Source organism: Aspergillus glaucus (genome assembly GCF_001890805.1).
Source record: "Aspergillus glaucus CBS 516.65 unplaced genomic scaffold ASPGLscaffold_2, whole genome shotgun sequence".
NCBI classification, from domain to species: domain Eukaryota; kingdom Fungi; phylum Ascomycota; class Eurotiomycetes; order Eurotiales; family Aspergillaceae; genus Aspergillus; species Aspergillus glaucus.
The window spans coordinates 523,263-549,375 of NW_019170454.1; the positions used below are offsets into that span (position 1 = coordinate 523,263).

The 26,113-nt window shown below is 49.4% G+C and overlaps 12 protein-coding genes across 12 annotated transcripts; 5 read left to right on the forward strand and 7 right to left on the reverse strand.

The window, feature by feature from the left end:
- Window positions 1–186: 186 nt before the first annotated feature.
- On the forward strand, window positions 187–1,204 carry ASPGLDRAFT_63305 (NAD(P)-dependent oxidoreductase; the record flags this gene model as incomplete). Its single annotated transcript, XM_022548641.1, has 3 exons — window positions 187–360; window positions 414–745; window positions 808–1,204. 3 exons carry the CDS (start codon window positions 187–189, stop codon window positions 1,202–1,204), a joined length of 903 nt encoding a protein of 300 aa, XP_022405089.1.
- Window positions 1,205–1,264: 60 nt separating this feature from the next.
- Window positions 1,265–1,621, reverse strand: ASPGLDRAFT_704096 (uncharacterized protein). The gene has a single exon (XM_022549481.1). It carries the CDS (start codon window positions 1,522–1,524, stop codon window positions 1,318–1,320), a length of 207 nt encoding a protein of 68 aa, XP_022405090.1. The 5' UTR covers window positions 1,525–1,621; the 3' UTR covers window positions 1,265–1,317.
- Window positions 1,622–2,302: 681 nt separating this feature from the next.
- Window positions 2,303–3,772, reverse strand: ASPGLDRAFT_117327 (uncharacterized protein; the record flags this gene model as incomplete). Its single annotated transcript, XM_022539859.1, has 5 exons — window positions 2,303–2,384; window positions 2,480–2,573; window positions 2,629–2,871; window positions 2,939–3,413; window positions 3,476–3,772. 5 exons carry the CDS (start codon window positions 3,770–3,772, stop codon window positions 2,303–2,305), a joined length of 1,191 nt encoding a protein of 396 aa, XP_022405091.1.
- Window positions 3,773–4,028: 256 nt separating this feature from the next.
- ASPGLDRAFT_117241 (dihydrodipicolinate synthase family protein) lies at window positions 4,029–5,026 on the forward strand (the record flags this gene model as incomplete). The annotated part of the gene is made up of 2 exons (XM_022539850.1): window positions 4,029–4,424; window positions 4,490–5,026. The coding sequence occupies 2 exons, from the start codon at window positions 4,029–4,031 to the stop codon at window positions 5,024–5,026; spliced, it is 933 nt and encodes a 310-aa protein (XP_022405092.1).
- A 457-nt stretch (window positions 5,027–5,483) lies between these two features.
- ASPGLDRAFT_117031 (flavin-containing monooxygenase) lies at window positions 5,484–7,593 on the reverse strand (the record flags this gene model as incomplete). The annotated part of the gene is made up of 7 exons (XM_022539832.1): window positions 5,484–5,956; window positions 6,010–6,376; window positions 6,437–6,573; window positions 6,632–6,727; window positions 6,785–6,942; window positions 7,007–7,219; window positions 7,280–7,593. 7 exons carry the CDS (start codon window positions 7,591–7,593, stop codon window positions 5,484–5,486), a joined length of 1,758 nt encoding a protein of 585 aa, XP_022405093.1.
- A 345-nt stretch (window positions 7,594–7,938) lies between these two features.
- On the forward strand, window positions 7,939–12,259 carry ASPGLDRAFT_140896 (uncharacterized protein; the record flags this gene model as incomplete). Its single annotated transcript, XM_022541712.1, has 8 exons — window positions 7,939–7,981; window positions 8,031–8,216; window positions 8,270–9,431; window positions 9,490–10,580; window positions 10,633–10,739; window positions 10,794–11,072; window positions 11,125–11,326; window positions 11,390–12,259. 8 exons carry the CDS (start codon window positions 7,939–7,941, stop codon window positions 12,214–12,216), a joined length of 3,897 nt encoding a protein of 1,298 aa, XP_022405094.1. The 3' UTR covers window positions 12,217–12,259.
- A 4,352-nt stretch (window positions 12,260–16,611) lies between these two features.
- Window positions 16,612–17,340, forward strand: ASPGLDRAFT_54477 (ankyrin repeat domain-containing protein; the record flags this gene model as incomplete). The annotated part of the gene is made up of 1 exon (XM_022548081.1): window positions 16,612–17,340. One exon carries the CDS (start codon window positions 16,612–16,614, stop codon window positions 17,338–17,340), a length of 729 nt encoding a protein of 242 aa, XP_022405095.1.
- Window positions 17,341–18,951: 1,611 nt separating this feature from the next.
- On the reverse strand, window positions 18,952–20,311 carry ASPGLDRAFT_21956 (alpha/beta fold hydrolase; the record flags this gene model as incomplete). The annotated part of the gene is made up of 7 exons (XM_022543143.1): window positions 18,952–19,235; window positions 19,287–19,344; window positions 19,388–19,718; window positions 19,770–19,879; window positions 19,931–20,038; window positions 20,097–20,149; window positions 20,233–20,311. 7 exons carry the CDS (start codon window positions 20,309–20,311, stop codon window positions 18,952–18,954), a joined length of 1,023 nt encoding a protein of 340 aa, XP_022405096.1.
- A 530-nt stretch (window positions 20,312–20,841) lies between these two features.
- On the reverse strand, window positions 20,842–22,048 carry ASPGLDRAFT_116495 (pinin family protein; the record flags this gene model as incomplete). Its single annotated transcript, XM_022539775.1, has 4 exons — window positions 20,842–21,288; window positions 21,366–21,434; window positions 21,518–21,774; window positions 21,868–22,048. Coding segments are annotated over 4 exons (954 nt in total), but the record flags the coding sequence as incomplete, so codon positions are not given.
- Window positions 22,049–22,320: 272 nt separating this feature from the next.
- Window positions 22,321–23,164, forward strand: ASPGLDRAFT_41992 (PHF5 family protein). The gene has a single exon (XM_022545527.1). The coding sequence runs from the start codon at window positions 22,416–22,418 to the stop codon at window positions 22,740–22,742; it is 327 nt and encodes a 108-aa protein (XP_022405098.1). The 5' UTR covers window positions 22,321–22,415; the 3' UTR covers window positions 22,743–23,164.
- ASPGLDRAFT_704505 (twinfilin) lies at window positions 22,896–24,403 on the reverse strand. Its single transcript, XM_022549486.1, has 4 exons — window positions 24,218–24,403; window positions 23,534–24,165; window positions 23,221–23,472; window positions 22,896–23,166 (listed from the first exon to the last, which is right to left on the reverse strand). Exons 1-4 carry the CDS (start codon window positions 24,234–24,236, stop codon window positions 23,050–23,052), a joined length of 1,020 nt encoding a protein of 339 aa, XP_022405099.1. The 5' UTR covers window positions 24,237–24,403; the 3' UTR covers window positions 22,896–23,049.
- A 375-nt stretch (window positions 24,404–24,778) lies between these two features.
- On the reverse strand, window positions 24,779–25,914 carry ASPGLDRAFT_63314 (putative succinate:fumarate antiporter (Acr1); the record flags this gene model as incomplete). Its single annotated transcript, XM_022548642.1, has 4 exons — window positions 24,779–25,392; window positions 25,443–25,641; window positions 25,698–25,795; window positions 25,848–25,914. The coding sequence occupies 4 exons, from the start codon at window positions 25,912–25,914 to the stop codon at window positions 24,779–24,781; spliced, it is 978 nt and encodes a 325-aa protein (XP_022405100.1).
- Window positions 25,915–26,113: the final 199 nt, after the last annotated feature.

Genomic DNA, 26,113 nt, shown 5'->3' on the forward strand with positions numbered 1-26,113 from the left:
TCGACACGGAATCTCTTATATGTTTATCATGAATGCAGCAATAGAGCTTGAGAAAAGCTTCTAAGTTCAGCAATCGCATATATACAGTCAGAATAATGTCTACGTCGAGAGTCGGCTGGGTATGTTGTATTCGTTTATTTAGTTCTCCGCATACTAATCGGACACCAACAGTTTGGTCTCGGATCCATGGGACTGGGCATGTCTCTGAATCTTCAAAAGCACCTGCAGGCGAATGGCTGGTCGCCACTCCGTTATAGCAACCGCACTCTACCAAAAGGACAACCTCTTCAAGACGCGGGAGCCATTCCTGAAGATAACTTCGAAAAAGTCGTCCAGAATTCAGACATCATATTTACAATGGTGAGAGAGGTCGTATTCCTTTGACCACATGCGATGAACTGACAGGAGAAAAGATCTCCGAGGACGATATCCTGATCGAGTTACTGGATCAAGCTCTATCCGCGGGTGAATCATTGAAAGGCAAAATATTCGTGGACACGTCTACTGTTCATCTTGATACATCTGAGCTAGCTGCACGGCGTCTGAGCGAGCATGGTGCAACATTCATCGCTGCTCCCGTGTTCGGTGCTAGTCCTGTGGCAGCCGCTGGAAAGCTGATATTCGCGGTAGCCGGGCCTGCCGATGCAGTTGAAACAATCAGACCTCTCATCATAAACGTCATGGGACGAAGCATCATAGAAATGGGCGAGGAAGTACGAAAGTCCAGCCTCCTAAAACTCTCCGGGTAAATCCCTTCAACCCTTCCACCCACCACCATCAAACCCAATCTAACCAACCCCCCCTCAGCAACATCCTCGTCATAAGCTTCATGGAAGCAATCGCCGAAGCCCAAGTCCTCGCCGAACTAACAAGCCTCGGCACACACCAACTAGAAGAATTCATCGGCAACATGTTCGGCCCCGTCCTCGAAAGCTACTCCAAACGCATAACGACAGGCGCCTACGCACCATCTCTAGACACGACACCCGGGTTCACAGCAGCGCTCGCATGCAAGGATATGAGGCATGCTCTTTCTATTGCGGATGGTCATGGAACTCGTCTTCCAACGGTGGAACTGGCGTTGGGGAGGTTGAATTCGGCGAGGGAGGTTGCTGGGGAGTGGTTGGATAGTGCGGGTGTTTATGGGACGGCGAGGGTGGAGGGGGGGTTGGCATTTTGGAGTGGGAATAGTCGGCAGGGGTGATTTACTTGATTGTATGTATCTATGGTTTTTTTTTTTTTTTTTTTTTTTAATCTTCAGTCTTTCTTGGTCTTTCTAGTTACCTTTTTACAGACATCTGCCGTCTTTCGATTTTGTTACCGTAATACCCAGCACATCAATGGCAGCATGTGCAGGTCGATCTTCGTCAACACTTGCTTTTCTTCTTCGGGCGTGAACTCGACGACCGTGCCGCCGGTCATCTTCAGCGCTGGGTCAACATCTTGGTCTTTTGTAATGATCTCTCCGGGCTGCTCGTCCTCTCCATGTTGCTCGCCAATGCTAGGCGTCTTGTCTTTGCCCATGATCTCTGGTTGTATTTGAATGAAGTGCAATTGCAAACGGCGAAATTGGACCAATGTCAGTACTAGGGAGATACTGGAAATGGCAACTCTTGTGGGGCTTTAAATATCGTCTCTACAGAGACCAATTCTTATGCTGCCAGTAGGCCACGAAAAGTGCTTAGGGCGCGCATCCCGTGCGACTTGATTTGAGCGGCCTTTAATCTCTTATCAGCGAGATACTAACCTGGCTGATAACGACACGGGCCCGTATAAGCCCTGGACATGACTAGGATAGACGGAAGTATACTCCCTCCACCTCCACCTCAAAGTACACTGCGGAGTATATCTACACGGTGGTGCTCCACCGAACGATCCCCGTCCTGTCGCTCGGCGTTTGGCCGAGAATGAACGGGGTTAGTATTTAGCACCCGCCGAGTGCGGGCTCTGATAAGACAATCGCGTTTCGAACAGAGCAAGTATTACCAATGGCTTTTTCACCGATTGAGTCGTCGCCGTATCTGCAGAGGCTTGGTCTCGGTGTGTATCGGAAGTCAGTTGTATAACCAACTTCGCAATTTCTTCAGGCTCAAAAGCATGGGTGCCGCAATAAGGATGTGGATTATGACCGTCCGAAGGATCCGGAGAAGCATACGGATCTTTCAATTTTGACAAGAAGCCGGTCAAGGGAGACATGGCTATTTCCATTCCCGTCGTGTAAATCTACGCCGTTAGTGTGTAGTATAAGAGTGTTGAATCGTTTTCTTGCAGCTATCTCGAATCCCTGCTACCTCCCAACACGTCAAGTATTCGCCTTCAATGTTTTGTCTATGCAGTCAGCCACATAACGGACATTCTTCCAGTTGAGCCCAGCAATAGACACCCTGGAGCTTTCCGCCATATAAATGTGGTATTCCTCTTTGAGTATATGTTAGCCAATTCGTCGATCCTGTTCAAGAGGTAGACGCTTCCCTGTCACTTACTTTGTAAATGGTTAACTTGAGCAGGCGTCAAACCCAAAATACAAAACATTCCCTTCTGCTCAGTTATGCGTCCCCAGTCTCCAGGCGTACCTAGTAAACAATCAGATATATCTTCATTCACATAAGGAGCGTTTCAAAAAAGTACCCAATTCCCTCAAGCCTTGGTACAATTGCCACCGCATTTCCGCAATTCGAGAACTCATCGTGACAAGATTTCGTTTCCATTCTGCATAGATACCCTCGTCTTCTAGGACTGCAGCCACAATGCGAGCACCAAATGCAGGTGAGTTTGAAATTTCAACCCGGATCAATTGAGCCAAAGTCGACTCAACAGCAGTTGCAGTCGTACTAGTCTGCGGAACAAGGCAGCACAGTCCGACACGCTCGCCTTCAAACATTCGGTGTTGGTTAGCTAGAGCATGACGGCAAAGCAAGCAGGAGAAATGGTTCCATACCGTAAAGACCCATACTCTTGGCAAACGAAACACACACTCCAATCTCAAGACCAAGCTCCTCAGCAAAATACCGAATAGCAAAGGCATCTCGCTCGTAATCCCCCGACGTCAATCCCAAATACGCAGCATCAAACAAAGGGAAAAGCTGCCGTTCCTTGACAATTGCACCGATCTGTTTCCATTGCTCAGGGCTGGGGTCCCAACCACTTGGATTGTGGGCACTGGCGTGGAAAACGAAGATGGATCCTGGGTGTGCTGAGTTGAGGGTTTTAAGGAATAATTCCATGTCGATGCCGGTGCTGGAGGAATATTTGAACTCGCGCACTGCGAATCCCAGGGATTCGAAGACCTGGCGGTGGTTAGACCAGCTGGGCTTAGTGATGTATACGGTCTTGTCGCTACCAAGTGCCTGGATTAGCATTTTTCCTGCGATATGCAGTGCTCCTGTGCCGGACAGCGCTTGGCAGGATGCTACCTGTTGGTATATTAGTTGTCGGGATCATTATTATGAGAATGAGATAAGCGGGATAGTTATACCCTTCCTTCCCTAACAACCGCAGACTTCCTCCGAAATACCAACTCCGTACCCAGTGCACGAAACGAAGGAAGCCCCAGGATCGGGAGATATTCATGGTTCGCGTCCTTGATTTTCTCCTTGGCTTCTCGCACAGCCGGCAAGATCCAAGAGTTGCCATTTTCATCTTTATATGTGCCTTGTCCGAGGTTTACTTTGCATGGATTTGGATCCGCATTGTAGGTTTTGGTGAGCTCGAAGATGGGATCCGGGGGCGTGTAGGTGACACTGTCAAAGAAAGAAGGAAGAATCGAGCCCATTGCAATGATTGCGGATGTTGTGCTTTTTCTCAAGAAGATTCCAATATTTTAACATCTCGCTCTGAGTCCTCTTACGTGAATCGATCCCCGCGATGCCCTATCAAACAATGTGGAGCTCCACTTGCAACGCGATACAGTAGCGGGGTTGATGGATAAATTGAAGACGATTCAGAAGCATAAAGGCAACTAAATTCAGCATTTGTCTCTGATTAATTATGCAAAGCTATCAATTACGCAAAAACCAAAACCGAACGAAATGTCCCCCGCAAAGCCCAACTTCGGCGTCTACACGCCCCTAGTGACATTCTTCCAAGAAGACGAATCTCTTGACTTCCAAAGCACCTTAGCTCATGTCAAGCGCATGGCTGAAGGCGGAGTCGCTGGGTTGGTGCTTCAGGGAAGTAATGGCGAAGCTCCTCATCTGGATCATGCCGAACGCAAGGCTCTGGTACGCGCCGTACGCGACCATCTCAACCAGCTGGGCTTTCCGGGACTACAGTTGATTGTTGGCTGTGGTGCACCGAGTGTGCGAGAAACGCTGTCCTATATCTTTGAGTCCCGGGAGTCTGGTGCGAATTTTGCTCTGGTGTTGCCTCCGGCGTATTGGGTTGCCGCGATGAATGTGCAGGTTATTGAAGACTTTTTCCGTGATGTATGTAACAACTTTCCCCAGTTTTATCAAAATTGGGTATATGTTAACAGTATATGATCACGCAGGTGGCCGCACAATCAGAACTCCCAATCTTAATCTACAACTTCCCCGGCGTGACCGGCGGCATCGACATTACTTCCGACTCCATCATCCGCCTCGCCCAAACCACTCCAAACATCATCGGCTGCAAGCTAACGTGTGGCAACGTGGGGAAGCTCCAACGCATTACCTCAGCGACTCTAACAGACTCATTCGCCGCGTTTTCTGGGAAGTCGGACTTTTTCCTGCCCGCGCTCGTAGCCGGTTCGAATGGGGTGATTGCCGCACTTGCTAACATTGTGCCCAAGGTACATGTGGAGTTGTTGCAGCGCTATGAGAGAGGTGAGCTTAAGGCGGCGCAGGAGTTGCAGGCTAAGCTTAGCCACGCTGACTGGGCCCTTACTAAGGTGGGCATTGCGGGTGTCAAGGCTGTTGTGTCGCATAATTTCGCATACGGCACTGGGAGGGGGCGAAGGCCACTTGGGAACATTACTATTGCGAGCTTGAGTCAGGATATCGTGGGTTCGATTCAGGAAGTGGTTGACCTGGAAAAAGCACTATAGAGATTGGTGTACTGCAATGAAGGGGCATGAAATGTAGCTATAAAGAAAGCATAAGAGTAATACTCTCTTCCTCTGAGATAACAAAAATATAGGAGATACTCTTCATTGCCTGGTTCACAAAGTCAATTCTATAGAATATGAGATGGGGTGTACGAAGAAACTAGCAGAGGCAAAACGAAATATGTACGAAAGGAAAAACGATAAATTGATGTAGGGAGCTAGAATACAGGAGGGCTACATGGCCATACTTGTAGTATATCGCATAAAGGGATTATTTATGTAAGAAGAGCAGGCATTCTGTTTAGGTACAATCAGATATATGCCTACAAATTCTCTGGGCTTAGCTTTGCCCTGCTGCAATTTGATTCTATCTATAGATGAGTTGACCCATGAGAGCTTCATTATAGAAGCAAAAAGAATATGACGCATTATAGTATTGACTGGATAATCACTTTCACTAACAATTGACTATAAAGTCTCTGAAATCATCATCTGGTAACTCCGGCTGTACATCCTCCCCGTCCAACAAACCAAGATACCATGTCAAATCACTACCATCAGACTCGCGCGCCGCAAACCCATTGCCCAAGTATCCAAAGCGGTTGGAAGTGGTATAAGTAAGGTTGTAGTCCTCCCAGCGAGGCGCCTTCATGGTCTCAAAGAAGTGAATTCGAGAACCCGGCCACATCATAATCTCGCCATCGACCGTTCCCTGCTTGAACCATGAACTGCAGGGAGACGACCATGCCGTGCGCGGCAGAAAGTTCCGGCGGTGCTGGACGAAATCGGCGACAGCTTCCACTTTGGGGTCGAAAGAAGTGATGCCTTCTTCGGACATTTTGCGGAACATCATCAGGAAATGCTTTGATAGTGTCTCCGTAATGGGGAGGAAACTGCCATGGCCGTAGGGTCCGTATGGGCCGTTGAAGACTATTTTTTTGTTAGTGATTAGGGCATTGATTAATGGGTCAAAAGACACCTACTTAGATAATTCGGGAAATGCGGAACAGTGATCGAGAGATAGGTACTTGGAGCTTCCGCCCATTCTTTGATCAGATTGCGCGATTCACGACCGATGGTTGGATAAGAAGGCTTCCAACTGACATCGAATCCAGTGGCGCACACAATCACGTCGAACTCATGTTCGACCCCATCGACAGTCATTATACCCTTGGGCGTGATCTCCTTGATGCTCTGGGAGACAACAGACACATTTTCCTCACATATGGCCTCGAGATATCCGGCACCAGGGGTTGGTCGACGGCATCCTACAGCGAAATTCGTCGGAATGATGAGATCCGCCAGTTCTGGCTTTTTGGCCAGTCGTCGGCGCATGTCAGCCTCTGCGGCCTGGATATTGTCTGTTAGTTGGCGCTATCATATCATTTTATGGAGGTAAAAGGCACGGACCTTTCGGGCTTCTGCTTGCTCTTGGGATCCATTTAGGATAAACCGAAACCGTGAGTTCAACTCCGACTCGATCTTCTTGCGGTAAGTCATGTACTTCCTTGGGTTGTTGGCAAGGACATCTTTTTGCGTTTCGCTGTCTGAAATGAGAATTTAGCCATGTCATTGACAGCACACAAGTAGAAGAATATTGCTTACATTTGAAGTTGGTGCCTCCCTTTCCAGCGAAACGCTGACCGAAGCTCGCTGTAACCCATGACTGGCTGCGAATGAAGCATTTGAGGGAGCCAACCACTGTCAATTTTCGTCAGTATGCTGTTATACTTCTTTCCAGGGAACTTAGGGACTTACTTGGTTGGATATTGGGGACAATTTGCACCGCAGAAGATCCAGATCCAATTACTGCGACACGCTTTCTTTCCAGTTCAACACTGTCATCCCAGTTTGCACTGTGCAGCATCTGGCCCTGGAATGTTTCTCGACCTGGGATTGCAGGCCACTTCCACTTGCTACATGGAAAATGCGCGGTCAGCACTCACATTCAAATGTACCCAGAAATTAATTCACACTCACTTGAGAACGCCGCTCGCGTTTATCAGGATATCGGCTTTGTCCTGAGAGATCGTCTCCGGATCTTCGGTCTTCTGAATCGCGACATGCCATTGACAGCTATCTTCGTCCCATCGGGCATCGACCACTCTTGAATTCAAACGCATATACTTCATCAGTCCATAGTCATTGGCAACGCTCTTGAAGTACTGCAAGATCTCCGCAGCACCCGAGTAGCTTTATGAGACAGCGACCAGTCAGCGATGCTCTGTTTTCAATGGCCCTGCTTGTACTTACAAGGATGTCCAGTGCGCCGATGGTGCCCACGAGTATTGGTAGTTTACCGAGGGAATATCGCATGCGCAGCCCGGGTACTTGTTTTCAAACCAGGTCCCTCCGATCGAGGGATTCTTGTCGTAGCACACCAATTCGAGGTTCAACGGGCTGATGTCAACCTCGTGGGCGAAATTGATGGCACTGGCACCGCAGCCGATTACGATGATGCGAATCTTTCTTGCAAGTCTGCTCGGCTTCTCGATGATCTGATAGGGCGCGTTGTGTGTGTCGCCATTTGCGGAGCCGTTCAATCCATTGGAATGAAGTTCTTGCATATCGATCGATCCCATATTGGTCTTCTAAGTCTTCGGTGTGATATAATCCAAGTAAAAAAGGTATCAAGAGTCTGTAAAGATCAAATTCAGTAATTTGTGCAACTATTTCCCTTTTCTATCCCAGTCCGAATGGCTGCTGAAGTCCTGCCTATTTAGGGTTAGACACTCGCCGGTGGAGCTCCACCTCCACCCTCCGCTCTCCACCATCCATATCCTCCACTCCTCTTATCAGTGGGGTTTAGAGAATAGAAGTACAGCCGAGACAACACAGCTAAGATCCCAATAAACATGGACTGATTTCGCTGAAGTCGACATCATCGAACGTCTTACCATTCAATGCTCACCATGCCTGCTATTGATTCCCACCGGCCGCTGCGGATCTCAATCGGTGAGTTATCATCCGTAGGCAATACATCATTGTACTGATTGGTTATCAGACAGGGGCGGGACCTTTACGGACTGCGTCTGCAAAGTCGCGGGCCAAGAGGACATCGTGGCGAAAATTCTCTCGGTAGATAACAAGAACTACCCCGATGCCCCGACAGAAGCGATCCGCCGGGTATTAGAGAAGTATTATGGACAACCGATTCCTCGAGGTACTACCTTGGACCTCAGAGATGTGGGTAAGGATGAATCGTTCCCAGTCAGACGCATATTGGTGCTGACAATGTCTTAGAATGGATTCGAATGGGCACAACCGTTGCGACAAACGCTCTCCTCGAGCGCAAGGGTGAGCGCACAGCGTTCCTAATCACAGCCGGATTCAAAGATATTCTGCAAATCGGAAACCAATCCCGGCCGTATATGTTTGATTTGACCATTCGACGACCACAGCCACTATATTCCGATGTGTTCGAAGTCGACGAGCGAGTTATGCTCGAGCGCTGCAGTGATTCCAATCTGCGGTCTCTAAACCTTCAACATCCAAAGCCACTACAGACTGTCGTGGGCACTTCCGGAGAAAGGGTGCACATCATCAAGCCACTGGACGTGGAAGCCACACGTACGTATCTGCAACAAATCTATGCCGAAGGCTTCCGATCCATTGCTGTCTGCCTTATGCATTCCTACATCTTCCCGGGCCATGAGCTTCAGGTCAAGGAATTGGCAAGGGAAATGAGATTCGAGCATATATCTGTATCGCATCTGGTGTCCCAGCGGCCAAAGATCGTCCCAAGAGGAAATTCCACCGTTATTGATTCCTACCTCACCCCGACAATTGAAAGATACCTCTCGCAGTTCAGTGCCAGTTTCCCTAGCTTCGACAACGGGCACACCAAACTGGAGTTCATGCAATCGGATGGCGCTCTAGTGCCGGCTTCGAAATTGTCGGGATTGCACGCCATTCTTTCCGGACCAGCCGGTGGAGTTGTGGGCTATGCACGAACCTCGTATGATGCAGAGTCGAAGATCCCCATCATCGGGCTCGACATGGGAGGCACAAGCACCGATGTCAGTCGGTACGACGGGCAATTCGATCACATATTCGAGACCACGACAGGCGGTATCCCAATCCAAGCTCCCCAACTCAATGTAAACACCATTGCGGCTGGAGGCGGAAGTATTCTTGCCTGGAAAGATTCTCTGATGGCTGTTGGTCCCGAAAGTGCCTCCTCGCATCCTGGCCCCGCGTGTTATAGAAAGGGAGGGCCCTTGACGGTGACCGACGCAAACCTGGCGCTTGGAAGACTGATTCCAGAGCATTTCCCTTCGGTTTTCGGACCCAGCGAAGATGAGCCGCTGGATCGTGAGATTGTACTTGCGAAATTTCAAGAACTCGCGGAGATCATAAACCGCGACATCGACAAGTCACTCACATGGGCTGAGGTAGCAGACGGGTGAGCATCAAGGGATTCTGGGAATTCTCTCTTGCGCGGGCTAACCAAATTGGTGCAGCTTCCTACAGGTCGCGAATACGGCCATGTGTGGCCCGATCCGCCAGTTAACCGAAGGAAGAGGGCATGATGCTGTGAAACATCATCTAGCTTCCTTTGGTGGTGCTGGCGGACAGCACACCTGTGCCATCGCCGAAGCCCTCGGAATTCGACGTGTGCTAATCCATAAACATTCATCTATTCTGTCTGCATATGGTATTGGCTTGGCCGATGTCGTCCATGACGAGGAGAGACCATACGCAAAAGTATTCGATAACTCGACCAAGGACTCCATCTATGCAGACCTCGAGAACTTGTCACAAGTTGCGCAAAGCCATCCGACACTGGACCACTTCTCCCATGTCGACGGCCACCAGTTCCTGTTCATGCGATACGATGGTAGTGAGACCGCGATAATGGTCCCCGTCAAGGATGGCGCCGATCCCAAACAGGAGTTTATCGATTTCCATCATCAACAGTTTGGATTCAGCCCAGTAGATCGCAGAGTCTTTGTCGACAATATCCATGTACGGGCTGTGGCGCGAAGCAATTTTGGCGACGACACACCACCGAGCCTGCAAGCATTACAGGACATCAGCGAGAAACTTCCTCCCCCAACGCCCGCTTCGACCGAGTCTGTCTACTTCAGGTCTCTTAAATGGATGGACACGCCTGTATACCTGCTAGGATCTCTACCAGCGGGTATTACCGTCCAAGGCCCAGCTCTAGTAGTCGATAACACACAAACCATCGTGATCGATCCTCACTGCTCTGCGACTGCAACCAAGGATCTCTTAGTACTAGATGTTGGTTCCCAGAAGAAGCTAGTCAGCGCCACTGCTATAGACCCTGTTCAACTGTCAGTCTTCCGACACCGGTTTTACGGAGTAGCCGAACAAATGGGACGAGTTCTTCAAAAAGTCAGCGTGAGCGCAAACATCAAAGAACGATTGGATTTTAGTTGTGCGATCTTCTCGCCGGACGGCTCGCTGGTCGCGAATGCTCCTCATGTGCCGGCTATGATTGGGAGTATGGGGTTTGCTGTGAAGTCGCAGATTCAACAATGGACAGGCAAGCTGCGAGATGGCGATGTGCTGCTTTCTAACTCACCAGGTGAATTGATCCCAGTTACCATGTTAAATCAGGCACATGCTTATTTCCTCAGAATTCGGTGGTGTTCATCTCCCGGATTTGACTGTCGTCACGCCTGTCTTCGATTCTGAAGGAAAGGAAATTATCTTCTGGACAGCCTCGCGTGGCCATCATGCCGACGTGAGCTCCCTCTCATACTCCCATCCAAGTAATAAAATCCTAATCTGCCTTTAGGTCGGCGGAATTCTCCCAGGGTCCATGCCCCCCTCTTCCAAGCGTCTCTGGGAAGAAGGTGCTATATTCAACTCCTTCCATCTTGTGCGAGATGGCCAATTTGCGGAAACAGAGCTGAAGCGGATACTCTGTGATGAGCCTGTAAAGCATCCGGGCTCCAGCGGCTCGAGATGCTTCCAGGACAATGTGACCGACATTAAAGCTCAGGTTGCAGCGAACAATTGCGGTATCCGCTTGGTTCGACAGTTGATTAAGGAATATACAATGGATGTGGTTCAGGTATGTTAATGGGGCGGCTTCTTTTTCTAATCGTTTGTATTGACAAGTTTAGATGTACATGGGAGCCATCCAAGATTCGGCAGAGCTTGCAACCCGCAACTTGTTCAAGAAGCTCGTGAAGAATTTCTCTGGGAATAAGATTTCTGCTGTCGATTACATGGACGACGGCACGCCGATTCACTTGGAGGTCACTATCAACGAGCAGGATGGATCTGCGGTGTTTGATTTCACCGGAACAGGTCCAGAGGTCTACGGTACGCTTGATTGAATTCCTGGTACAGAATGCTTATGTTTGATACTGATTGGTGATGCAACAGGCAACTGGAACGCCCCAATCGCCATCTGCAACGCAGCTGTGATATTCGCCCTCCGATGCATGGTAGACTCCGATATCCCCCTAAACCAAGGCTGCATGAAGCCAATCACCATGATTACCCCCGAGAAATCGCTCCTCAAGCCCAGCACAGAAGCGGCCGTCTGCGCAGGCAACGTCCTAACTTCCCAACGAATCGTCGACGTTATCTTCAAGGCCTTCCGCGTCTGCGCCGCAAGCCAGGGCTGCATGAACAACTTTACATTCGGCATCGATGGCGAAAACGGCTTCGGATACTACGAGACGATTGCCGGTGGTAGCGGTGCTGGGCCCGGCTGGAATGGGACTAGCGGGGTCCATACTAACATGACAAACACGCGCATTACGGACCCGGAATCCTTGGAGCAGCGGTATCCCGTTGTGCTGCGCCAGTTCTCTTTTAGGAACGGCAGTGGCGGCAAGGGGGCCTGGAACGGCGGCGAGGGAGTTATTCGCGATGTGGCGTTTCGCGTTCCCATGTCTGCATCTATTCTCTCGGAGCGGCGTAGTCTTGCGCCGTATGGATTGGATGGTGGCTCTGATGCACAGCGTGGCCGGAACACTTGGGTAAGTAGGGCTTCCGGGTTAGCATGTTCTATCGGAGGTAAAGGCTCGGTCAATGTAGAGCCTGGTGACCGGATGGTCATTGAGACTCCCGGGGGTGGTGGCTACGGGAAGATAGAAGACGCAGAGAAACCCGAAGTAAACATTTCGCAAACGAAGCCTTCTTCGTTTGTGCCTGTCGCGAGCGGGAGTGTTGCGGAGAGTCGTGCTCTTGCAGAGCAGGTATGAGGGAGACAGACTGAGACTTGTGGATAAGAAATTCGATAGATATATGCATACAACAACTGAAATTTAATAGTTTCTATCTTTTCTCTTCTTAGACATATTAGACACATTCAATAAATTTATCTTGGAAGGGGAAAGGCAATAGCAAAGTCTTTGAACTCGGAGACAAGGGTTTCGGATTATTCCTGAACTACTATTCAAGCGTTCTGTACCCGACTGGACTCCAGTGAATGAGCTCCTCTCGAGGCAGCACTCTCATCCGCACCGTGATATGGCCAGTTTAAAAGATCTGCTGATCACAATGGTATACAATATGGCAACGCATTCAAGATGCGAGTAGCAAGTTGCTCACGCTTACTGCAAAGTACTCAATATCCTCAATTTTATTTTCCCATGCATTCGTTAGATTGAAGGGTTTTAGTTCCAACTTCAGTCATTTGTGTACCATTAGTCCATCATCGGTGGTTCCTCCAGCATCGGCGGTGCCGTCCTCGGCGAAGCACTCGACATCCTCAATATCCCGAAGTATCTTGTTCGTTTCTTCGCTCATGCCCGTTAAACAAAGGACACGGGCTAGGACAACATGGACGCCCAAAATTGTTTTGTTCGGTAAGTCGACTTTATCGTCTGGTAGGTACGGCAGATAGTGTCTTGGGAAGCCCCGGTAAACCCTAATAAGGTAGGAGCTCTACTGCTCCTACGGCTCCCCTTTTTTTTTTTTTTTTTTTAGCATAGGTTGTGCCTTTTGTTGATACGGTTAAATTTACCGTCTCTTCAAACGCCATCTTAAAGCCTCCGAGGGCATGGTGTAGATCCCTCACGAGGGTCATGGCATTTTGGGGGTGATTGATCTGTGCGGCATCGCGAATATCCTTGAGCGCAGGGAGAGGCTCATGGAGGGATGAGCAAATCTATCCCTCAAAACTCATTCTCATGTTGTGCCGCTAATCATTGAAGATAGATGCCATGTGATATGGAATGATGCGTGCGCATTTTGTTGCATCGTGGGGCGTGATACCAGGGGTAAACGCTCCAATTATAAAATAGCGGCACCTATCGCGGGCCAACCGCATTCTGAGAGTATTCTCGGTACTTCTGGCCAGGACGCATGGGCAGGCTTGCTTACGCCACTTCACTCTCTATAGTCGCTGGGATACTCAGCAAAGCGCAGCGTTTCTCGTGGCGGCAAAAGACTTGCAAAGCAGGATGGATGCCAATACCCCAGGGCCCGGATAACCAAAAACCAGGGAAGGCGCCGGTGGGTATTGGGCGCTGATTGACTTTCCCTGGCTTTTACTATAACAAAAGGTCAGATAGGGCTGTAGGTAGTTGATGTCACGGGGCTTACTAGGTATGACGAGGTCATTCCTAAAGTGCTTGTCTTTTATCATTTCCTTTTTGCAGCATAACGGACAACTGCAAGGTCACAACACAACCAAAGAGACCATTGCCCCTTCAAGAAGATGTTCTTTAAGCATACGAAAAACGTCCTCGATATTGTGAAACTAATGCCCCATGACATGAGGTCCCTAGAGACACTGTTCAAGGTAATTTCAAGGTAATTCACGAGTCAGACGCAATCCCGCCTCTCCATAGGCATATTGTCGCCATGATCCAACTGCTTTTTAATTCAGACTTTTAACTCTCATATTGGCAGACTCTGGTCTTTGCACTTAAATGTAGGACCCGATATAAACTGCATAAAGGGGTTGAGGTCAGCAACTCAGTCGCTTGAGATTGATGTACAGGGTAACAATACTCTTATCTTGGCCCCTTCAGTCTTCTCCCATTCTAATTGTGTCCCCGAGAAGTCTCTCAAGGACACTTTCCTATGAAGATCCATTCTCTGTACCATCACTTTCTTAAGTCACTTGACTGAGTCCAAAGCTCGACATTGAATAATCCTTGAGGCCTCAACGGTTTCTTTGCTTCTGGGATCTTGGTCAAGTTTTCATATCTGGCTCCTAACGATTCGGTATTGTCCTCAGGCCTCTTTGATTTATACCTTCTTACCCTTCCGTTCCCATCATCTGCTATTTCTCTATAACAAGTGACGTTACTCATCGGTGTTTGTTCATAAGCACACTCCGCGCACGATCAGTGGACGATCATGGCTAATTTGCACGAAAGACACAAATTCGTCATCTCCGGGAACCGTTGCTTGTGTATCGTTGGGTAAGGGCGTATTAGGGTGGATTTTAGTCATTTGTGACGTCTGTTTATACAGAACATAGAGGAAATTTAGCGTCGCTCAACTTATCAATCAAAGTATGCGGTAATAGAATAGACGCATATAGCAATGACATGGCTGGGGTAGCAAGAGCGTTCGGATCCAGGGCAGGAAATATGTGCAGGATACAACAAGAAGAGAATCAGAAAGGTCTGTTTGAATGAAGACTTATGGTGCGTGAATGTACCCACCAGCAGTGAATATGAGGTTGGTAGAAAGAGTGAGATAGGGTCATGCTTTGGCTATATGGAGGAACGCTCTGGAGTAGTATTTAATTCGGTGCTTATGTTGTCTTCTCTATCTCTTCCAGTTAATATAATGGCAGTCTTTTCGCTAAAGCCCTTGTCTAGCCATAAGCCAATTCCATCCACAGCGCCTCGTGGCATTTAATGAACATCGAGGAGAAGGCAGTCCGTCCTCATGGCACAGGGTATCTCATTCGCCAGTAAGCTTTATCCAGAACCTTCTTGATACGCCAGCCATGCTTGCCCCGTGCCTGCTTTTCAACATCCTCCAGCAGTTCTTTAAGAATATCCAAGGAAACCCCACGCTCGCAAATCACCCGCCGCAAATATTCAAGAGTTTTCACATGGGCATCGCATGTGTACAAAAAAAATAGATGCGCACTTGGCCCGGCTGCTTTGTGCCATGCAGTCCAGTTCCTATCAATTTTTCGCTTACTTCTTGACAGAGGAGCCACTACCGGCAGTCCCAGATCTACGGTTTCTTTGGTTCTAAGGACTGAAGTCGGACGCTCAGGTAGCAATGAAATAGTCGATATGCTGTTAGAGAAAGGCTACCTGATTGAAACACTGGAGGGGTTCCAGAGCATGCACCACAAGAAGTCTCCATCACTGCAACTTATCGCATCAGTGACGAAGTCGGTCAATGTGCACAACGTATTCTCAGAAGCTATTGAACGAAGCGAATTGACAACAATCAATTATCTCCTCGAGCGCGGCTGCGATCCGAATAACAAATTAGATTACTGCGACTAGTCAAGCCTGGAGCGAGCAGCAAAAGCAGAGGATCCAAAAGCGGCAGCGCTGGTACTCGATACCCTCCTATGCCACGGGGCCAACATACACGAGCTGAAAGGTCGCGAGTCAGCATGCACCAGTGATAAGAAACACCTGGCCACTGTCAAGCGTCTTATTGAGCATGGCGCTGACACGAATCCAACGGAAAGTCTATGGATTTGGGGATCCGTGTTGAGCACAGTGGATAATGCGACAATATAGTCATCCAGATGCTCAAGCTTGATTCCCTTGTCCAGTAGCACCTCCACAATATCTTTCTGGTCATTTGAAATCGCTTCAAGGAGTGGTGCATCTTCTTTATGACCATACGGTTCAGTGCTGGATTCCATCAATAAGGAAACTATATCTTTATGGCCTTGCGAAATAGCCCTGAACAGCAATGTGCGTCGGTTGTCCCGAAAACTCTTTTGCCCCAGCGATCATTCTCAAGGACGAATTTTTAAGACATCTGTGAGCCCATAACTTGACGCTGTAATCACGAGACTGAAAGTCCCTGGCTAGAGCATGCGATACATCGAGTTCTGATAGTAGGATTAATGACATCTCGAGGGTGAGATTTCTTCGAAAGGAGCTCATATTACGTGACTGGCTGCCCAAGAGACACGTATCAAGCAGGTTAAGCGTTACTCACTTTGATATCAAATTCGCCAAATTGATACTGCATCGGGTGACGGAATTGAAGCAAATCTCTGATAAATACGAATAACCTACAGAACATGGTGTGAAAGCATACCCAGAATTCGGGCTCAGTTTATTTGTATCTTTGAGAAGGAATTACCGTCCAATTCGCAGCTGCGTACAGCTTGTAGACTTACTGACCATGTTTTCCCCTTGCGGTAAATGATACTGACCGTGAGGCTGTTCATAAGGCAGACAGCAACAACAAAGTCACATGACCCACACAGAACAACATCAACATCCTCTGACTTGTCAAGTCCCAAGATATAAGCCAACCTAATGCCCCTGCTAGCCCTCCCCAACGAACTCCTCACGGAGATAGCCAGCTACTTCAAACATGACAGCGATATATATGCTTTCATGCGCGCCAATAGCCGACTATACCGCCTGCTAGACACTTGTCTCTATCAACACAATGCTCGCTATTTCGATGGATCGGCTCTATCATGAATGGTTAGGAGTGGGGATTTAGCAGGTGCTCGCAAGGCTGTTGAGGCGGGGGCTTTGGGGAAGAGAAGTCAATTCTTTGACAGTGAGCTTCTTGGTTTGGCTATACATTCTGGGAATGAGGAGATTGTGGACTTGTTGTTGAAGAGTGATATGAGATCAGGTCCTGAGAGGTTGTCTTGGCTGGTTTCGAAATGTGGAAGGGAAAGTGATAGCGAAGGCCAAAGCGAAGGCGAAAGCGAAGTCGAAGACCAAGAAAGCAAGGGCAAGGACAAGGACAAACGACAATACCGATTTCATCGTTGGTCATCCTTGGCCATGGCACTAATGCATGGCAACGAGGCTGTGGCGCGAGTCCTGATCAAACACATAAAAACGTCACTAGAACAAAAGGACCGCGTATCAACACAGCTCCACATCTCGGAGAATGATGAAACGCCCTTGCAACAGTTGCATAGACTGGGTATCATCCCAAACAAGGACGGGGCACGAGAACTGCTCAAAAATGCAGCTGCCGAAGGCGATCTGGCCACTGTGAAATTATTCAAAGAGCACTTCCCAGTGGGACCAAATGACAATGAAACATGGCCTTTTAGACACAGAACGCCTTTAGTCCAAGCAGCAGTGAACGGCGAGATGGAAGTCTTGAAATACTTGCTCAGCGCCGGCCTTGACCCCAACTCTGATCGCTCCTCGCCAGACAAAACTCCCTTGTACTATGCAGCGCGCTAAAACCAAATAGAAGCTGCTCAGCTTTTGTTGGACCATGGTGCCTGTGCTGATCCTCCTCTAGGGGATCCTGAACATACCCTGAGACTCTTGAACACAGCTGGCAGAAGAGGCTTCACGGAGATGTCGAAACTTCTTCTGAAGCACATTGATGTGAACAGCAAGGTTCCAGGTAACTGCCATGAGCATGACTCTCTCATGGTCACAGCAGCAGCCTGCGGGATTACAGACCTTCTCCAGTTGGTCCTTGACAAAGACCCCGGCAGTTATTCAGACATTCCCTGGGGCAAAAGACGCTTCGTTTCAGACCAACGAACCTCATTGCTACTCAAGTCCGTAAGAAACGGCCATAAAGATGTTGCTGCCCTATTGCTAGATTACGGCGTCGAGCCATATGGCACCGTGAGCCAAAGCCCACTCCTCGAAGCCGTCTCAAGAAACCACGCAGACATCGTGCAACTGTTCCTAGACAGAGGACGCAAACTTAATCTCAAGGGCCGTGGCCATTTTTCCTTCTTTGGCTGTCGCATGTTCGATAAAGACCTGTGCCCAATTGGCATGGTCGCTCTATGCCATGCTATTAAGACTCCGTCAATATTCCGCTTATTACTCGACAGAGGCATCTATATCAACCCTGAATCAACAGCTACAATAGTCCTGAGGATAGAAATCGCGCGTTCGGGCAGTAAGGAACTATCTGACATATTGCGGGAGAAAGGCTACCTGGTTGAAACACCCGAAGAGCACCATGCCTACACCTCACTCTCCGCGGGAGATCCAGAAGCGGATAACCTGCGACTTATTGCCTCTGTCAATCCAACGGCGCCGTGCGTGATGAGCATACTACAATGCGCCATTCCATGTGGCGATTTAGTAACAGTCACCTACCTCCTCGAGCGTGGCTGCAATGCAAACCTAGAGGGTTTTATACAACCAGACGACCCATCAAGCGTCGAACTAGTAGTGAGAGCCTCAGATCCAGAAGCCGCGGCAGCAATGCTCGACGTCCTACTGCGCCACGGTGCCAATATAAATGCTCTGGAAGGAAGTCCTCAGCCAGAATGGCACGGGTACAACAGGGACGGGCAGCATCAAACTGCTATCCGGCTTCTTATTGAGCGAGGCGCGAGGACGGACTGGACAAACGGCAAATGGGTTAAGAATACCCTCCTGCACTGTGGGTATTACGTTCATTTCAGGACTATGCAATATTTGTTGCGGGTTATGTGTGATAGGGGGATGTCTTCGGATGAGTTCCAGCTATATAAAGGAAGTATTGAGGAAGCAGGGGGCTGCCACTGTTGGGGTATTGAGAGGGTTTTGGAAAATATTTACTGGAGGATAAGATATCCTGTACCATAAGTCATTATGCTACTGTCTCTGCTTTGCTTTGGCTATGTTGGTGGATGGTTAAAATGGAAGAGGAAGCATAACATTGAATGCAGATATCCCAATTCTCTCATGATAGATCAATACACTGATAAGCAGCACCTATATAATAACACAAGACCCATGCAGATAAACTCCAAGATGACAAGATGATGATGAGAGTAGACAAGACACACGAAAATGCAAACAAACCCCAGAAGACAAAATGCAGAAACCTATAGCACACTATAATTTAAACAATCTCGGCCTGGGTTCCGAGAAGACAATCTCTTCCAACCACCACGCAATAATCTCATTGACTTCTTTGGGTCTCTCCCAAAGCGCCCAGTGAGATGTGTTGATTTGCTGGTGGGTTAGATGGGGGATGGTTCTGGTCATTCCCGCGCCGAGGTGGGCGGGGAGGGCTGAGTCTCGTTGGGCTTGGATGAAGAGGACGGGGGCGGTGATGTGTTGGTTGAGGATGGAGAGTTCGTCTTTGTAGTTGATGTCGCGGGTGCGGTACCAGTTTACTGTTTCGATCAGCATTGTCTTTCTTTGGATAGGGGAAGGGGGGCGCGTACATGGACCGGCAAGACCATTTCGGGAGAATTCCTGCGCGTAGTAGTCGAGTTCCTGTAACTGTTAGCCCGAGCAATCCGATCCTGGGTGAGATGATACTAACCTCCTCACTCAATAATTTCGACGGTCGCAACCGAAGCAGGTTCTGTAGAATGACACCCTCCTCCACATAAAAACCCACCTGCCCATCATCCGTCCTACCTCCGTACAACGCAGACAGGAATTTCTTCATGTCCTCCTCGGTACGGATAGCGTCTTCCAGCTGCCGACTCCGGAACTGCAGTTGGTAGGCGAAATGTGGTGCGATTGTGGCGACAAAGTCTTCAAGGGGAGTGTATCTCCGTGTCGGAGCAGCAAATGGTACGCAGAGAGTGATTAAGTGAGTGACGAGTTCGGGGTGCCAGAGGGCAACGCGGTATGCCAGCGCAGCGCCCCTGCATTGAGTTAGAATCGTTGATTGGAGCAGGATAGATATGGGGACGTACCAGTCATGCCCTGCGAGGATGATCTTATGTACTCCGAGTTGGCGGACGAGTTCTTTGATATCGTCTGCACAGCGTCTGTGGGAGTATTGTGTTAAATCTCTGGGGGCGTCCTGTTCGAGTCAGTTCATTGGTCTGTATGCATCTGTATAGACAATACTCACTGTCCTCCCATATCCGAGACAATCTGGTGCAATCACCCGGAGACCCATCTCCAGCAACATGGGGATCTGATAACGCCACCCCATTGACAAGTCGGGGAAGCCATGAAGCTATCATCATATTAACATCCGATATTCCCAATTGAACAACAAAGTGAAGGAGACTAACAAGAACAATTGTCCCCCGATTCTCCCCCGATTCCGGTTGACTGTACAGATATCCTATAGCTGGTTAGCATTGATTCGTCGGACTGTCCCCTTACTGCTATATTCCCCTATATCCCGTTCACCAGACTCCGACCTACCATATTGTTTGCCATTGACATATGCGGATCGCTGCTCGATCCGAGGATCCCCTAATACATCGATTTTGTCCACGATCATGATTGAGGAATGCGAAAGAACAACAACAATGGATGAAAAAAGAGAGTATACAAGAGAAAGTAACAGCGAATAGAACAAAAACCGGTCAAGAAACGCTGTTCACCACCGACTTTTGGCGTATTTATAGCAAAAAGAGCAACTTGGAAAGATGACGCCCCCGCCAGCTGTCGATCACGTGAATACGTCAGGCAGACGATACATACGAATTAAAAAAAAAAAAAAAAAAGTACTGCACTGTCCAAAGCGAATCACGGTGATTAGTGGTAAAAAATTGTAAAATAACAGGGCTGGATATTATGCATCGGAATTGGTCCAGAACGGGGAAGGGGGGAAAAGTGATGTGACAGTTTAAGGCAACGTGAGGCGTTGTTGGGAATGAATACTACGGCCTGATATGCCTCGGTTATGGGTATTACATATAGCCTGGTCGGATATGCAGCTTGCTACGGAGTACAGAGTACTTGTACAGTAGGAATGCATGATTTTCTCTGCAGTACAGAGTATACTAGTACATACTACTACTTGTAGAATTAATAAATCACCGTGTCCTCATTGTCCTCCTCGACTACCTCACCGCCGTCGTCCGGATGGTCGGCTTCGCTAGGATCGGGTTGTGGCTCATGGGTAGTTCTAGCGTGTTGATTATTGTCTTCAAAGCTTTGATCGCGGTTAGTTTCAGCATCCACCCTGTCTGATGCCTCATGTGTTGTCTCCTGGGGCTCCCTGGTCTCATTCTTGCGTTCTGATTCGACTTCGGGCACTGGGGCCGGGTGGTCCGCCGGTTTGTCCTCCTCCACTTCTTTGCCTACCTGGGGTTTCGGCTTTGTTTCTGGCGGATTCTCCTCTTCGGTCTGCTGTGGCGGTGGATAACGGGCTTCGAATTCGGCGACTTCTCGGGCAACCGTTTTCTCTGTATCCTCGATTTGATCCTGGATGATATCTTCGTCTTCGCGTTGTAGTTCCCAAGGTTTGTAGTACTGCGAACGAGATATGTCAGAATCCGGACATGTACCATTGCGGTGTGCTGAATCGCTGAAAGGCTCATGATACATACCAATACCGGCTCTGTCCTGGTCTTTAGAAAACGAGCCATTGCTAATAAATTCGAGTGTCGGGTACGCATCTAAAAAGCAAAAATCATCAGTAATCCGTATGAAAGGCAAAAGAAGAAAAGAAAAAAAAAGAAAGAAAGAAAGAAAAACCTACCGCTTCCTCCTCATAAAGCTTCTGCTCCTTCTTCCGAATCACTAGTCTCTCCTCCCTCCGCTTCTTCTTCAGCTCATCATACTCCTCATCCTGCACCTTAAGCTTATCCTGCTGTCTCCGCTCAATATCCGCGCGTCGCCTCTGAGCAGTCGAATTCGAGCTCTGAGAAAGCGTCCCCAGCAGCGCTCCGAATAACCGCTGACCGCGTTTCCGCTCTTCATCCCGTCGTCCTCCTCTCCGTTGTTTCTGCTCCCTCCCTTCGTCTTTCTCTGAGGCCGGTTTCTCTGTTACTGTTTCGGTTTCAGTTGTCACTACCCCGGCAGATAATCTGCGCTCCTGCTCATTTGCACCGGATTCGAGGTTCTCTTTCTCGTGGTCATTCGGATTCGCATCGTTGGAGGCGTGGGAGTGGGAGCTTAACCGGCGACGTTTCGCGTCGGGATCGGTGATCGACGACTTGCGCTTCAGGGTGGGTTCTGCCGGAGGGGAGGAGACGGTGTCTTGGTCGGGGAGGGAGACAGCTGATGCGAGTCTATGCCATGCAGGCACTAATTAGCTAGCTGTTCGTAGACGTGAGGTGGAGTGACGAACTCTTCAGCCATATTGAGTAGGACAAGCAGTGGCAGTAGCAATAGGCCACAAAGACAATATAGAGGGAACTTGTAGAATCGAAGAAAGCTAGAAAAAGATCCAGTGGGAGCTGTCGGGAGTCGGAGTATGTCCAACTGACTTCCGTCGCATCCAAAAAGAGCCGCGCACGGGCCATTCACCGTTCTGCTTCCTTTTTTCCAACGTCTCTCCTTCACTCCTCTTCACTTTACACACCTCTACTCTTCCTCTACTCAACACCTCTATCCTCTCTATACAATTACACAGTCTCCTTTGAACAAACAACAAAATGTCCCGCCACCACCCCGACCTCGTCATGTGCCGCAAACAACCCGGCATCTCCATCGGCCGTCTCTGCGACAAATGCGATGGCAAATGCCCCGTCTGCGATTCCTACGTGCGCCCAACCACCCTCGTCCGCATCTGCGACGAATGCTCCTTCGGAAACTACCAGAATAAGTGCATTGTGTGCGGTGGCGAGGGAATCAGCGATGCCTTCTATTGCTTCGAGTGTACGCGTCTGGAGAAGGATCGGGATGGGTGTCCGAAGATTATAAACCTGGGAAGTTCGAGGACGGATTTGTTTTATCAGAAAAAGAGTTTTCGGAATCAGTGACCTTGGCCCTTGTCTTGGTTCCGTTTTTGTTGGGTCTTGCGTTGGTGTCGAGCGGTGTCGAGAGACGTGTCGAATCGAATCGATCGAGCGAGTCGAGTCGAGTCGAGCATTTGCAGCGCCCCTCGCTGTGGGGAGGATATGTCACAAGTTTACGGTTTCTTTTCTGCGTTATACCCCATAGCTAGTGCAGTGCGGTTCGGAGTTATGTATAGGTGACTACAGAATCTACGGGCGTCTTCCACAACGATACGAGATATGCAATTCACAGTCCACCCCCATGCTATCTATGAGACAAGTCGATTCGCCTTTACCTTCCGGGTCTCTTGGGTCTGGCGAACCCGCGCTTCGGACCTTCGTCCTGTGGCGGGAAGACTTCCTCACGCAGTCGATCTCCGGAGATCTCATCGGGACCGAATGCCTCGATCTGTGACTTGTCAGAAATACCGTTCATATTCAACAATGCAGATGCAATGCATACCTTTCTAGCGATCTTCAGTCCCTGTTCGCCAGCAATGACGAGGGCGTTGTTACGGGAACTGGCAAACAGCATGCGTTCCTTGATCTTTGAACCGGACGGACAGGTATAGATGAAGATGACCGCATCCGAGTCAGGGTAGTGATAATAGGTGTACTGGGGCGAGGACGAGGAAATATGAGACTGGACGGAGTTGGGGTCGACGCTGGATTCCGAACCAACCAGCTTGAGCGTCTCGGTTTTAACATCAACAATCTGTATCGTTAGTCAATGGATCTTTATCAAACACAATAGTCCAGGGAAAAATGTAACTTACCAGCTGCACAAGACCACCCGCCTGCAACCCCGTAAGCGCCTCCTTAGCCTCCTCATCCGCAGGCATCTGAACCCTCATACTACTCGGAATGCCACCCCCCACAGACACAGACCCCCCAATCCCAATATCCCTCCCCAAAGTCCCACTCCTCGCCTCCTCCTCAGCCCTCCTCACCAACTCCAACTCCCTCTCCTTATCACCCATCAAATCCTCACGGCTATACCCATTCCCGCCGCCCTTCCCACTCGTCTCCGCATCCCGCTCCTTCCAAGCATTCTCGCCGACAACCTCATCTTCCTCCGTAGCGAAGATGGTCGTTCCGAACTTCTCGCTGCCTAGTTCCCGGACGAGCGTGGCCCGCGTCGAGGCGAAGAGCGTCTTTGCGCGGACGGGTGCGTTGGAGGGGATGTAGGTCAGCGCGACGAGGGTGTTGTCATCGCGGCGGAGGAGCAGGTAGATCGGGGTTTGGGGTTTGAGGATGGTAGAGAGCTGCGAGAGCGAAGAGGTGAATGAGGACGAGGAGGAGATTGTGGGGAGGGGCGTTAGGCTTTCGGAGGTGATGGTGATAGGAAGACAGAAGAGGGAGGAGTCGGTGGTGAAGGTGTTGAAGGCGTCGTGGAGTTCGGGAGTGACTGCGTTGTTAGATTAGTATATCGTATATCTGTATAGAAGGGGAATGCCCACCAGAGATTCCGGACTGCATCTTGACGGCTCCTGACAGTCTGCAGTGCAGTGCAGTGTTATTCTGTCTCTGTGTCTGCGTGGTTGTCGGAGGTCAAGCGGTGAGGAGGAATCGGCGGGGTAAATATACCTCTGGGGATCTCAGGAGTTGAACTTGACACTTGTTCGGACACGAGTATCAACACCTGATACTAGCCTAATAGCAGAATCTATTGCTATTTGAATCAAATACTGCTTTATTGCTCCACTGAGAGTCCCAGCTGAGAATCGCTGACTACAGAAGTACAGTGAATCCAATATCCAAGTTGACCCTATGGTACACAAACAAGAAACGAAATATATACAAAATTGGATCTGATGCCTCTAAAACAAGCATATCCTCACAAACCGAGGCTCAATATATATGCAGTCAGATCGCAATCGAGAACGCCACCATGCTCAATGGTATCAAATGCTCGAAAGACACACCCACACCTTCATCATCTTTTCTTTTCTTTTCTTTTTTTTTTTTTTTTTTGCCCGTGATTTTTATTTCTTTATTTCATTCGATAAGGAGTAACCCGTTTACTCCTCATATGTGTTCCGCACAAGCGACCAATTCGACTTCTCCAGCCTCTCCTTCAGGTACTCATACACGGTGAAAGTGACGGCCTGGCCAGGAGCCACACGCATCACACGAGGGGTGATACCCTTGTAGAACGCTGAAGCACCCTCCGTCTTGAACATATCCTTGGCAATCACCAAGATACGACTCACAGCAGACTGCCCAGGCGTACCGGGGGTACGCTGGAGACGGGTCTTGATGGTGTCAATGGGGGCGTTGGAGAAGGGACCGACAGCACCGGAGACCAATCCGATCATGGTGGTCTGGTACGAGGGGAGCTGCGTGTTGCTGTATTCGGGCTGCACGCGCTGCAGGAGAGCCTTGAGCTCGGAGTAGGCCGTGAAGTTGGCAGCCTGGTTGGTTCCTTGTCGGAGGGCGGTTAGGGAGACACCGCGGTAGAGGACGCTGAAGCCTTCTTCCTTGATGACGGTGAAGAGGGCGTGGGGGGCGCTGCGGTACTTGGGGGCGTCGAGGGGGTCGGCAAGACTGTGGTGTTGGGCTTGCAGACGAATCTTGACGACTTCCATGGGGTTGACAATGGCCACGGCTTCCGTCACACCGGCGGCGAGACCAGCTAGAGTCGTCAGCACAGTTCACTTTATGAAAATGCGCGTGACCACTTACCAAGGAATGTGGATTTACTGGTGACATGACCAGTTTGCTTGTCTGCCAACAGCTGCTTGTACCATTCGTACGAAGTGAACCGGATGGCCATCTTGGGAATGATACCACCCAGCACAGCTCCGAGACCCTTGTACAGACCGAGCGCAGTCTCCTTCTTCACGATATCAACACCGGTAGTGACGAATCCGCGGGGTTTCGCCTACGCAAGGGATCTTTAGCATTGCCAATTGACAGAGATAGTCATGCAGCACTCACCCCAGGAGCCTTCGCCCGCCGCGAAAGCTGCATCCGGACCTTAATGGTATCTAAAGGATGGCAGACGAGAGCTTCCATCATACCGGCACCACCACCAGCTGTTATCCGTTAGCATGACGTCCATTGCTTGGATGCGCGGGGTATATCTACCGATCAAGTTTACGGCGGGGGAGGTTGGCTTCTTGCCAGGACCTCCCTGTGCGTTTTTTGCGGACATATTCAAGGTTGTGTATTATTCAATTGCGCAATTGCTTGCTTATGGAGCTCCGGAGCGCAGAGCTAGAAGTCGCGGGAATTGGAATGTCAGAATTCCAAGAGAAAAAGAACAAGTGACAAGAGACGGCAATGCCGATTGCGAACCGATCTCTTTTAGACAAGAATGAACAAAAAAAAAAAAAAAAAAAAAAAAAAAAAAA